This window comes from Lampetra planeri, chromosome 50 (assembly GCF_965212315.1).
Source record: "Lampetra planeri chromosome 50, kcLamPlan1.2.h2, whole genome shotgun sequence".
Classification (NCBI taxonomy): domain Eukaryota; kingdom Metazoa; phylum Chordata; class Hyperoartia; order Petromyzontiformes; family Petromyzontidae; genus Lampetra; species Lampetra planeri.
In genome coordinates this window covers 6,340,049-6,353,451 of record NC_136156.1, presented here as the reverse complement: position 1 = coordinate 6,353,451, position 13,403 = coordinate 6,340,049, and the positions used below count along the sequence as shown (strand labels likewise).

Sequence of the window (13,403 nt, the reverse complement as noted above, 5' to 3'; positions counted from 1 at the left end):
GCTTTTCATAAATGACTAACTCCGTGCACGAGTTGAGTTATCGTCGTCAGCGGCGGATACTGTCGGCACTCCGCTGCTGGATGAAGGCCTAAACCGATCAAAGCCATCACCTTGCTATACATAGCAGGGGTGACCAAAAACACTTCCAAAGTCATGAACAAACACAATATCCAGGTCCGATTTAACACAGTACATAACATTCCTGATCTGATCCCATCTGTGAAGGACAATATTACTGACATGCAATATCCTGGCGTCGACAAACTAAGCTGTGTCTGCGGCAGCAGTTACATTGGGGAAACTAAGCGACATGTCTCGGACCGTGTTCGTGAACACAAGGCAGATTTGAAACACAGTAGGACCAATACTTCTGTCGTGGCTGATCATTATTTTAATGTGGCTGGCTCACACGAAATTGATTTCTCTAAGATGATGGTACTTTGCAAGCCTACTGGCTATCAACAAAGATTCGTTCATGAAGCCATCCATATATACAGACACAATTTCAACCGAGAGGATGCTTATAAACTCAGCAGTCATTGGAAAGATGTCATCAACCACTTTGGGTTATGACTTGATTTGTGTTTTCTTGTCAACTTCAACAGTCAGCAGTGTGGGTGTGTGGAGCTCGGTGCAATGATTGCCTGGCGGCCCTTTGATTGGTGTAGACCCGCTGCGTTGTCGTTGCTTCCTCCTACATTAACATCAGCTGCCCCGCCCATGCTGCTGACACACTTGGGCTACGCCCATCTCTAAACCTTTATAAACAGTTTGCCTTTAGAGGCTAACCCCCCTTTTCCTGATGGTGATCGCTTGTGTTGTGATCGAAACGTCGTGGTTTTTGTTTTTATTTAATTCAGGTTAAGAACCAGACTACAGTCTACATTATAGACTGCCAGTACACTCACCCAACTTAATAACCATTGCTACAGTCTACATTATAGATTGCCCGTACACTCACCAAACTTAATAACCAGGCGACAGTCTACATTGTAGACATCAGTACACTCCGATTTAGAACCAGGCTACAGTCTACATTAGTGTTTTTTTGTTTATTATTTTTATTCACTTAATTTGTATTATTATTTTTCTATCTACGTGACTTTACCGAAAGAACCAAAGAATACTAACCCAAGCCGTCAACACCACCCCTTACGAACCTGCGATGTAGATTCCTGCGAGCCACCTGCTACAATCGGCTGATTTGACGGCTCTTCTTGGACACGTTCCATTCCGTGGCTGCCACTCCATCGCCATTCTTGACCACGGGCCTTCATTCCAGCAATGTGCCTACCGCTAGCCCACTCACGTCTCCTAACAGTTTTAACGATTTAATTAACCTGTGTGTATGTTGAACTTCGTTCGCACCGTACGTAGCCAACCGTGCTAATCGGAGGTGCAGGGGGAGTGCAACAAACTAAACGCGCAAAAACTAACCTGCACGTGTGTGACAATTCGTGTGTTCCACTTTCTGTCCCTGACTTTAATTCCAAGCGTGCACCTCTCTCGTTGCTTGTGAACTTTCCAGTCTTCGTTCAAATGTTTCTTGTTGTTGTTGTTCACGGCCATGCTGATGAACCATATTTCGTCGCGGTTAAGTGCGCGCACCGCTTGAAACGTTTCACATTGAGGCACGTCGGCATGTTGCTCTTGACCATCAAGTTCAAAAGTCCTCCATTCTGCTCTCATCCCCCTCTTCATTTGATCGTCTTGATCCCGAACTGCCTTCAACTACTGCCCTCGGTACACAAAACCCTGCCACGTGTTGCAATTCGCGACGTCCCTCCGGCAGAATCATCTCCCGATTTTTTTTTGAAAGTTTAGCGAACTTGTTGTACATGAATCTAGATCCGAAGCTTTCGTGACTGCAATGAACCATACTCTCTGGCTCTTTCGGTAAAGTCACGTAGGTATAAAATAAAATGCAACAAAATTAAAATAAATTAAATCACGACGTTTCGGATGCAACACAAGCGTCCGATTCTTTGACACAATTTCCACAGTCACCCATCTGATCCAGTCAATGTCCCCTCTTTTCATGCTGCGATGGGCAGATTTCATTTATTCACACGTGACTTACAGAAATTTTTCCTCTGCGGGAGTCGGTCATATTACGAGGCTATTATCATCCGTTTGACATTGCGATCTCTATAAAATTCCTCCACTGATCTTGAGAATCCGTATCCATCATGAGTTGAGGTGTTAAACATTTTGAGATATGGTATTATTTATCTTTAAAGGCCACCACTGGCACCGTGTGCTGTGATCTACACCATTACTATGCACTGGAGTTCCTGATTATTACAGTAAACTGACGGAGGATCCGTCACATGCTTGATTAATCCTAAAACTGTTTAGTGTGATCGATCCGGTAGAAGCCGGTAGACAGTGGCTCAACATGGGCGGAGAAATCGATGAGCGAAGATCATTCGTTGAAAACATTAATGAAAACGCATTTTTAAATAACAAAAGAAAGACCAAGATGTAATTTAATCAGTGAGTTGATTGGCAGCCGCTTTTGAAACGCCACATGCCAGGCGTGTGGCCTCTACGACGATGATGACGATGATGACAAGGACAATGATGACAAGGACGATGATGATGACGATGACGATGATGAAGATTATGACGATGGCGATGATGACGATGATAATGATGGCGATGATGACAACGACGATGACGACGATGATGATGACGATGATGATGAAGATTATGACGATGATGATGATGACTGATGACGATGATGCCATTAGTCCCTCGTCATCTTGACCTCCAGACTGGCACCACGTCACATCTTGATTTTTCGTGTCAAATTTCCACCTTCAAATGAATATTTCAGGATAGTCGACTAACAAAAATGCTGACGGATAACATTGCTCTCAGTACAAGTTGCCTTTAACCCCTGCGCTTAAACACTCACGTGTTGAGGCGACTATGATTCAATAGTTGTTGTGTTTATGCTAACGACACGCAGATTACAAGCTATTGTTTGAATTAATGCATTATATTAATCTATATATTTTAGTCGCAGCCAGGACCTACTTTCAGTCCAATCTATCCGAGGGGTGGGGGGAGGGGCGGGGTGTTCGACGATCCGGAACATAATTCAGCACCCCCGGCACACCACATCCAGTATAACTCTCTTGCTCTGGCTGCGGCGGGGGCTGTGGCTGGTCACGTGCCACCACCCCTGGAATCGAAGCCCTGGCTCGCGGCCCTCTTCAGTTGCGAGTCCGTCGCCGGTCGATAGCATTAAGCAGTTGATCGCACAAGCGCCTCGATCACTGGCGGAGCCATTGGGGAGGGGGGGGGGGGGGCTGGGTGGCACGTGCCTTCCCAATGATCCGATCGAAATCCCTCATTTCGATCGGATCATTGGGGTTTATTAGTAATAAATCGGCATTTTGCGACTGCCACTGTATAGCATATAATTATGCGCCAGGGACTGTGTGAGATGATAGGACAATAGTCTGAGTCCATAATTGGCAATAAGTAACGGCAAAGCAGTTCTAAGTGACTCAGAATTGTGCGCAGTTGCGTACACAGTACACGACTTCCCTGAAGGCATTCACCTTCAGCGAGCGCGATGCCGATCACACAACGCGGTTCGAATTCGACCCTCGGTCGATGGCTGCACCATCGCCGCACACGCTTCGAATAAAAAGCAAGGGACAAATCCTTACTTAGTCCAGAGGTGGGACAAAGTCATTGTTATGCAAGTCCAAGTCGAGTCGCAAGTCATCAAATTCATGACTCGAGTCTGACTCGAGTCCAAGTCACATGACTCGAGTCCACATCTCATAGGTGGGACAAAGTCATTGTTATGCAAGTCCAAGTCGAGTCGCAAGTCATCAAATTCATGACTCGAGTCTGACTCGAGTCCAAGTCACATGACTCGAGTCCACACCTCTGTTACTTACTAACAACTCCTTACTAACAACACCGAAAAAAATTCATTGCTGGAGGGGTTGCCCCCCCCTCCCTGAAAATCCCGGCTCCGCCATTGGCCTCGATCGCTCTTTGTGACGCGCGTGGCGTCGTCCGGAAACCCGGAGCGGCCACCTGTCAACCCATCGGGTTTACCACGTGCTCTTCATCTGCAGGCAAATTGAGTTCACAGGTCCATACGGCGTACAGCCCATTGAATACGGGCAAACTAAAATGTCTGTTTCTTTAACTTGTGTTGCTCCCTTGTGATGGCACTTTTTATAAGGGGGGCACGGGGTGACCAACAAGGTCTGCATTGGTCTGTAATAAGGTCGGGCACTGACAAGGGGTTGACAGGTGTGGGGGCGCCTCGCGCGCGCGCGTGAACTCGGAAATGCAACACTGGCTCGAGATCTCCCATGATGCACGCGCCCCGCAGTAAACACGGGGACACGTTGGTGTCACGGTGCCAACAACGTCGGTTGCATGTTCACCGAGCGCACACATGACGATGTGTCTCTGTGTGTGTGTGCGCGCGCGCGGAACACGTGTGTACGTGATGATGTGTAATGTAAATATACACGTGCTAATTTGTGTGTGTGTAGTGTTTAGCGCCCTGCGTTACGAAGCCTGCGACACGAGTTCGATTCCCGCTCATGGCCACCAACACCAGTGACGATCTGAAGCAGTCATGGGTCTCCCCCTAGGTCGACTCAGCCTCAAATGAGTACCTGGTGGGGTGTGTAAGCATTGCCACAGGGGAGACAAAGGCGGTCGGGCGTGGTGCTGGCCACCCCATCCCCTCGTGTGCCGAACTGGCCTTCGTAGATGCTACTCGCTTACAGCAATTGCCCCCAACAAAGTCTGTTTTCAGTTTCATTTATTAGGTATAGCCCTGTGAGCCATTCGGCTCTTGAATCGGGTGCAACCGCAACAAACAAAAAACATGAACTTTTGCAGGCTACACGGGAGAAGCTTTGTATTTGTCTTCGTTGTCTATGCAGTGGTAGAAATGTGCCGGTGCACGATGGGAAATGTCCCATCGGCACTTCTTAAAACAGCAAGGAGTATGTCGTCGGCGGGTTTCGAAACGGTTAAACCTGAAGTAAGAACTTTGTATTTGTTTGGGTACAACGGCAGTGAACGTGGGCTGCAGGACGAATGGGTTTTCATCCCGAGGCTTCTAATATTCTAATTCGGCCACGGTGTGTGTTTGCGTGCGTGTACATCTATACATAATAGAGGGTGTAAATATAAATGTGTCGTTAAACCCGCCACCACCCGACGCAGCCAATTAGTACGGTTTGTCGTGTTAACAAAACATGGCAATTTGTTACTAATACAGCACACGCCGGTTGTGTGTTGGAGAGTAAACCCACAACATTGCTGCTTCGCGGCATTATTTATCAAGGACCCAAACGTATTGCGGCTTCTGAAATATTGAGGGTTTTTTTACCCAATTCGAGGAAAATGGCTCGTATTGTTATTTTGGCTGCCGACCCCTGTTTTGGTGTCAGAGAGAGAGAGAGAGCGACAGAGAGTGTCGCACGAAGCGGTAGAGAGACTCTGCTCTGACGCCGGCTTTTAGCAACAGAGATTACTTAAAATTTCGATTTAAAGCTTTCGTGACTGCAGGGATTCATCTTCTTGGTTCTTTCGGTAAAGTCACGTAGAAGGGAAATAATACAATAATAAAAATAAAACAGAATTATTTTATGTTTTATTTTTATTATTTTATTATTTACCTTCTACGTGACTTTACCGAAAGAACCAAGAAGAAGAGATTACTTTGGCGACATCAAAGCGGCCACCCAGCCGAGAGCCGGGGGACCATTGTTGTTGTTGTATTGTTGTCGCAGAGCGTGACCCCACGCAGCCGTGACCCTGGGGTCATTTTACTCGGCGGGCCTACAAGACCGGCCTGCACGTCGTGCGAAATGTGTCTGTGTGTGTGTCTGTGTGTGCGTGTCTGTGTGTGTCTGTGTGTGTGTCTATGTGCCTGTATGTGCCTGTGTGTGTGTGCCTGCCTGCCTGCCTGAGTGCGCACGCCCGACAAGAGATTTGCATCTCCTGCAAGGAATGCGGTGGTGCGAGAGCTCACGGCACAGGTTCTGCAGAATAGTCGCGAGCTCCCCTTTGCACTTGGACGGAAAGAAACTGGTTTAGCGACGAGATATGCTACGCTAGGTCACAAACGACATTTTTTGTGCGGTTATCGATGACCCCCCGGGGTTCTTGACCGACAGCCCGCGACGCTTGATAACAAAGCGGTAGGTGGTCACAAGTGGCTCAAATGTAATTTCTAATCTAGGATCTTGGCCGTGCCTGTCCGGTAATTCGACGGCCGGTCCCGTAATTAAGGTTACAGCTTGTAACGCGCCACGTTATTTTCGTTCACTCTCGGTGAGAGAGAGAGAGAGAAAGATTCAGAGGAGCGAGATACCACAGCAAGAAGTGGGAAGGAAGCCAAAACTGATGCTGACAATTGCCCAAGTTCTGTCGCCCTATATTGGGATCTTTGGCCAACTCCATACTTGCTCTGAACCGTGGTCCACGAAGTCAAACAAACGGTGGAGCGCATCGTGAACTTGGATTTACAACCTAGACATGAAGTTGTAGTTGTTTCTAATTTCGTACGCGATAGGGACGAGAGTGATTTGGTGACAGAAAAAACCACGGCTCCGTTATGAGGCCATCTTTTTTTTGAGGCCTGGAGAAAAAAGTTTCCCCGTTTCTCCACCTCTGTGGGCGGCCCTGCTCTGACCCGCTATTAGCTATCGTAGCCACCTGACTGCATCCCAGATTGCTCTACAAACGACACTTGTTCGGGGGGAGGGGGGGGGGAGAAGTCACGAACAAACGCCTCGTGAAAGACCCGACGCAAATGATCGCTGGCTCCGATCGTCAGCCGGGAAGCTGACGAGACAACACTAATCCACATCCAGCGCACAAACCATGGCAGCAGATGCTGATGATGGTGATGATGCGGTCCCCCAGAACAGAACCATGGGACATACTCGTTGGTTCTTTCGGCAAAGTCACGTAGAAAGAAATACTAGCATACGACGTTTCGATTGCAACACAAGCAATCATCAGGTACAAATGAAAGAGAAAACAAACCTAGTAAATTTAGAAATATAATGCAATACAACACAGAGAGTCGGATAACAACAGTCATCACCCTACCTGGTTGATTACGTTCTTCCAAAGATTGCTACATTTGAGAGAGAGACACAAAACACAGACACGGAGACACACAGACAGACACATAAGCAGAGAGAGATAACTCAGAGACACAGAGAGAGACACACAACATAGACACACAGAGACACACAGACAGACACACAAGCAGAGAGAGACAACACAGAGACACAGAGAGAGACACAACATAGACACACTGAGACACACAGACAGACACATAAGCAGAGAGAGACAACACAGAGACACACAACATAGACACACGGAGATAGACACACAGACATACAAGCAGAGAGAGAGATAACACGGAGACACAGAGAGAGAGACATACAACATAGACACACGGAGAGAGACACACACAGACAGACATACAAGCAGAGAGAGATAACACGGAGACACAGAGAGAGACACACAACATAGACACGGAGAGAGACACACACACAGACATACAAGCAGAGAGAGAGATAACACAGAGACACACAGAGAGACACACACATACGCACACAGAGAAACAACGCCTCTGTGGGACATTAAGCAGCGCGCGTTAATTCGCGGTGTTTGTTCAAAGGTGACTGCGGAGGAAGTTAGTATGGTCTCGTTTTCATGGGGCGCATTGGATATAACGCGAATTTTTATGTATTAGGGAAGACTTTTTTTTATATATATACCGCGGATGCGAATTAGATATAACGCGATTGAGTGAATGGAACTACATCGCACGTGTCAGGAATACGCGGTTGTACGCTTGCCTCGGCGTAGCATCACGCATGGCTGGATGCTGCTGGATGCTTCTTGAAGCTACCCACACACCTCAAGTCTTTGTTCAGTCTGCGTACGCAGCTCACGTGTTATCACGGACTGTGCTTTACCAATACATTATTTATTATAACGCGATGTTTCCATCATGCGGTGTTCTTCAGGAACGCAGCGACTACTACCGTGTTAAAGTAAACTAGTATTTTGAGCGTGTGTCCTGGTCACGTATCCTGATTCATTGTTGCAACTTCACGTCCGTGCCCGTGCCGTGTTCATGAGTGCACGTTTCGTATTGAGAGGGACAGATCTTCTCTACATTTCCCCAAAGTTTAGCTGCACTCTTTTCAGAGATATGCCCACGTTGGTTTTCAATGGGAATTGAAATTGTGTTGGGAATTGAGCGTGCCCCAGTGTTTTGAACTCGGTGACAATGAGTTAGATTCCCTGCCACGGCTAACATTAGTGGCTGAACTGGTTGGTTCTGGTGCCTCTGTTCACCAACCTGCGTTGACCGCCGTGATCTGAAAGCCTTGATCCAGCAGTGGGTCGACAAAAGGGCTGTGGGTGACTGTTGGTCTGCGTGTAGATGCATTTTTAAATCCTTTATATTAAGTTCACTTGCTTGCTTGCGCGCTTACGACCGTGCAAATCTTTCGGTCGTTTTTTAACCCACTTCCCGTGATCCAATCGAGCTGACATTTTGCACACAGACTCGTTGTGCGTGACAATTTATTTTCATCAAAAAATTTTACCAAAATTTTACACTTTTTAGGAAAAAATAAATTATATTTAATTACCAATTGCTTAATGGTGGCAGGCAATCATCTGACCCATAGGTGGCAGCCATCTCAAGCCAGAGGACGAGAGGACTCTAGCCGCCACGCATATAAAGGATTTATAGTGAAAAACTTTGTTTTTACGGGTTAAAATTTTCTTTGTGATTACGGCCAATGCTGCAAAACGTGCTGTCATATAGCAAAGTCAGCTCTTGCACATAACAGCTGTTGGCAAATGGCACAATGTGCAGTGTTGCGTGGCCGGCTTAGTCAACGTCACCCCTTGCTTATTTTACCCTGTGCTTGTGTGTGTGTGTACGTGTGCGTGCGTGTGTGGGGAGCGGTGGTGTAGTGGTGAAGGCGCTGCGCTACGAACCCGGCGACCAGAGTTCGATTCCCGATCACAAGCCAACACCGGTGACGATTATCTGAACCGGTCCTCCCCTAGGTCGACTCAGCCTCAACTAGGTTCATGTTTCGGCGTGTAAAATCATCGCCACTGGGGAGAAAAAGGCGGCCGGGCGTGGTTCTGGCTACCCACCCCCTCGTGTGCCGTTCCGGCCTTCATAGGTGCCCGCTAACAGCACTTGCCCCAACAGTCTGTTCAGGCTATACGGGGGATCTTTGTCTGTGTGTATGAATGTTGTTCTTTGCCTGTGCTTGACGGGCGTATTTTCGGAAGAAGCCGTGGAGCGATGGTTCGCAGCAGCGCGACTCGCGATCCGGCGCTCGCAGGTTCGAGTTTAGATTCGTTCATCACCCCCCTCCCCCTCCCCCCTCGCCACCGCCGCCTCTCACCGGCAGTCGAAGTGCATTCGCCACAATTAAGTCAATCGGCGGGTCGCGTCCGGTGGGATAAAGTGTGGGTACCTCTCCAACTCTTCCGAGACGTTCTGTCCCGTTGCGGCAGGTGTCGACCAATGCAGGTGGGGGGGGGGGCTCTCTGGGAGCTGCCTGTGTTGGAGAAGGTCACTGGCGTCGGCAGTGGCGAGAATGAGTGCACTTTTGCAGGGCTCCGCCTTTACGTTGAACTTCTTTCGCACCGTACATTCGGCGATTTGTTGAAACAGGCACAGGCGATTGTAAATCGCGAATCAACACTGCTCAACGAGGACCGCGAGGCAGTGTGACAGTCGTATCTTTGATTTTAATTAAAATTTTGTCTCGATGCATCGATATGACAATGCGCTCGAGTCAAAGTCACCACAAACTCCCAGCCGGCGATTCCATGAAACCAAACGACGACAATTAATATTTAGCACCCTTCAAGTCATTGCGAATGTGTGTGGTGTATTTTGTTTAGCTAATTCCAATTCTAGCTAATATTTCTTTTTTTCGCTCAGTTTATTGACGACGCGGCTCGATTGCACCCCCCAAAAAACCCCGATCCCCAACCGCGCTCGCGTGTGCGTGGAGTGTTCCTCTGCACCGCGTCCCGTCAACAACCCAGAGTGGTTTGCTACTCCACGCGTTTGCGATCTCACACAAGCGGGCCCGCTGACGGTCGTGCCATCACAGCGGCCGTGGTAGGGCACAGGCCGACGCGGCAGTGTTGTGGAAATTCATTGACGCTGCCGTACGACAACTGACGGGGCAGTGGCAATGACAGTGATGTCGTGACGTCTCAGTGCTAGTCCGTGTACAGGCTTGGGGAAAGCTGCCACCGACAGCCCATCTATGGAAATTCACGTTCTCGTGGGGATCATATCTCAGCCAATGTTCTCCACGTCGCTGGCAAGCGCGTGACCAGTAGCCGCAGTCATTCTCACACCTCCGATTGGCGCGGTGGCCTACGTACGGTGCGAAAGAAGTTAAACATGCGTGCGTTGTGAGAGCCATACTGGATGTGGTGGGTTGTGTCAGGCAGCGATGGAGTAATAGAGTTGAAATATTAATGGAGTATGGTAATGCAGTGTGTTGATACAATTTATGTATTAGCCACGTCTTGTGTAACGCAGATACAAATGACCAATTACTTTGCGGTGTGTAATTTAGTTGCCAATTAGATTACAAATGAAATGATATTACATATTTAAAATACGTCGGTTTGATGTTGCCCATTCGATGTGACCCGGCCTGGCCTGGCGATGCAATTATTTTCCAGGTCACTGACCAGGACAGACCCGAAGGCCCAGATTTTCTAAATTTAATTGGCAAATTACTCAGTTGGGATTGAACATAGCAATCATTCAAACTAAAAACTATCTTTTATTTGAACAGGTAAGGCCCACTGAGCTATATCGCTGCTACAATGTTGTCCTCGTCTCTCAGAAGTGAGGCGTGAAATTACGTTTGTATTTTCATTACGACGCTTTACTTAACGCAGGAAGGCCTCGCCGAGTCTCAAGGCTCTTTTTCAGGAGGGTCCTGTCACGTTTTCGCAGAAGTGGTGTAATCTTTCAGCATTGCACGTGTGTATGCTGGACTTCTTTTGCGCCGTACGTATCCGACCATGGCAATGGGAGGTGCGGGGGAAGGACAGCCAACTAAACACAAATCAGTTGTAAAGAAATTAGTTCGTCAATCTATTACGATTGATAAGTGCATGGCTCCATTGGCTTCCTAATATCGGAAGGAAGAGCGTTCCAGCCGGCCACAGAAGCGCATCTGAAAGCGCGTGAAAATTGCGATGTGTTGGCCGATACAAAGTTACATTGTGGGGTTTCGTTTAGCTGCGGGAACAAACCCGGAGCGCCCGGCGGCAACCCACGCGGCACAGCGGGTGAACAAACTCCAAACAGAAAGGCGTCTCGAGTCGGGGAGTCGTACCCAGAAGATTCTCGCTGCGAGGCACGTGCGTTGCCAACTGCGCCACCCGCTCTCTGCCACCACGATGATAACGATTCACTTCTCTCGTTTCCCTCCCCTGGCCGAGCAGGATGCGGCGGAGTAAAGCGGCACGAAGGCCAACATGGTAATTATTGGCAGCTATTATGTTCGTGTTACTTTATTAAAGTAGAGAGTGGGGCTAGTTGATGGTCTTAGCCCTGGTCACCAATGACTGCATTCACGTTGTTTCTGCACCAAATTTGGCGAAAATATGAATTCTGAAAGAAAATATGAATTCTAAAATAAAATATCTAAACTAAAATATAAAGTTAAATTCGAATATAAAATATCAATTCTAAAATAAAATATCAATAAAAAATAAACTATCAGTTCTAAAATAAAGTATCTAAAATAAAATATAAAAGAAAAATTATAAAATAAAATTTGAAAATAAAATATTAATTAAAAAATATTAAATTTGGCTAAAATATCAATTGTGATAATTGGCTTCACTCTCGTGCGATGAATGCTACTCTCATATGCAGAGGCGGGTAGGAAGGTGCTACCCTCCACTGTGGCCCAGAGGGCGCATGAAACGGTCTCAGAGGGTAGCTCCATGGTATCCGCTTCTGTGGGCCGTTCTCTTAACAAGAAAGGTGGCACTGCTCTGCCAGAGATCCGAATGGATACTTCTACTAGTGACGTCACGCAATCGGAGAAACAATTGGGAAAAGTAAAACAAGGTGGCTGACGTGACGATCAACTCGCTGTATTTGCCGAACGCCCACCAGCTTTAATCATCACGTTGGCAGACACCACTTGTGCACCAACACTTTGTGGAAAACAGCCAAATAGGAAAAAATACCAGCGGCTCAGCCGCTTTTCCACCCAAAGTCTGAGAAAACGCAGACACCCACATTTTACGCAAAACGGACGAGTCCCGTTCGCCTCGAATGTCACGTTCCCGTCCGCCGTGTGTGCTCCCGCAGGAGTTTCCGCGTTTAGGCCTTGGAACACGGCGGGAGGCTTCACGGCCGTGGTGGCAGCTGCTGCCACCGCCGGTGGGCAGTCACCGTCGCTCGCCGCCGGAGGGAGGCCGCATCACGAAGCGCAGCGCCGTCTCCCCGCGTCCCACAGGCCGCTCCACCGCGTTCGTGTTTAAAATGCATGTCCGTGTGTTACCGGAACCCTCGCGCAACCTGCCACCGGCGCGTCGATGTTTGCCTGCCCACTGGCACGCGGAAGCGGACGACGCTTTTGCAAATTCGCTCGTGCCACTGAATCCTTTCCCCGTTTCCGTTCACCGCCGAATCATGGAATGCCGCGCAAGCGGTTCAGCGTTAATTTTATTTCGAGAGGCGTAGCGCCATTGTTTTTAAAGATATTGTCCTCGCCGCAGAGAACCGTAGCGACACGACTGCACTCTATCATAGCTGGCACCAAACTGTGCTACACACCCTCCCGCATGGCCTTGTGGGAGCCTCGGTACCGATAAAGTTATTTTAGTTTTTCTTCCAGTTTCGGAACGGAATCGGAAGAAAAACTGATGACGTACATGCACGTCATCGGAATGGGAGAGGGTTGAGGGTGCAATCGAGCCGCGTTGTCGAAACTGTGAGCAAAAAAAATTAGCTACTTGTAAAAATAAACACATTCACAATGACTTAAGCGTTCTAAATATACGATGTCGTCGTGTGGTTTATGGAAGTTCCGGCTGGGAGTTGTCATGACTTTGACTCTCGCGCATTGCCATGTCGATGTATCGAACATTGTTTTAAAATTAAAGATGCGACTGTTACACTTCCTAGCAATCATCACTCTCAGTAGTGTTGATTTGATGTTCACAATCTCCTGGGCCAGTTTTAAACAAATCGCCTGAAATAGATCAAGTTTGGACAGCGACTGCTACATGCTAATGAATCGACTTACAGATACAAGATCACACCTGGTCCTGTCCAGAGCCACGATTGTTACAAA

General features: G+C 47.9%; 1 protein-coding gene across 2 annotated transcripts in view; it reads left to right on the top strand.

Moving 5' to 3' along the window:
• Positions 1–13,237, top strand: part of LOC144734110 (adapter SH3BGRL-like) — a 45,789-nt gene extending 32,552 nt beyond the window's left edge. Inside the window, exons 6-7 of one of the 2 annotated variants that reach the window (XM_078616172.1) lie at positions 11,536–11,571; positions 12,416–13,237. In XM_078616172.1, the coding sequence (XP_078472298.1) occupies positions 11,536–11,550 (15 nt within the window). In that variant the 3' untranslated portion in view covers positions 11,551–11,571; positions 12,416–13,237. The remainder of the gene's footprint in view (positions 1–11,535; positions 11,572–12,415) is intronic. The other variant, XM_078616171.1, reaches the window with a different exon arrangement.
• Positions 13,238–13,403: the final 166 nt, after the last annotated feature.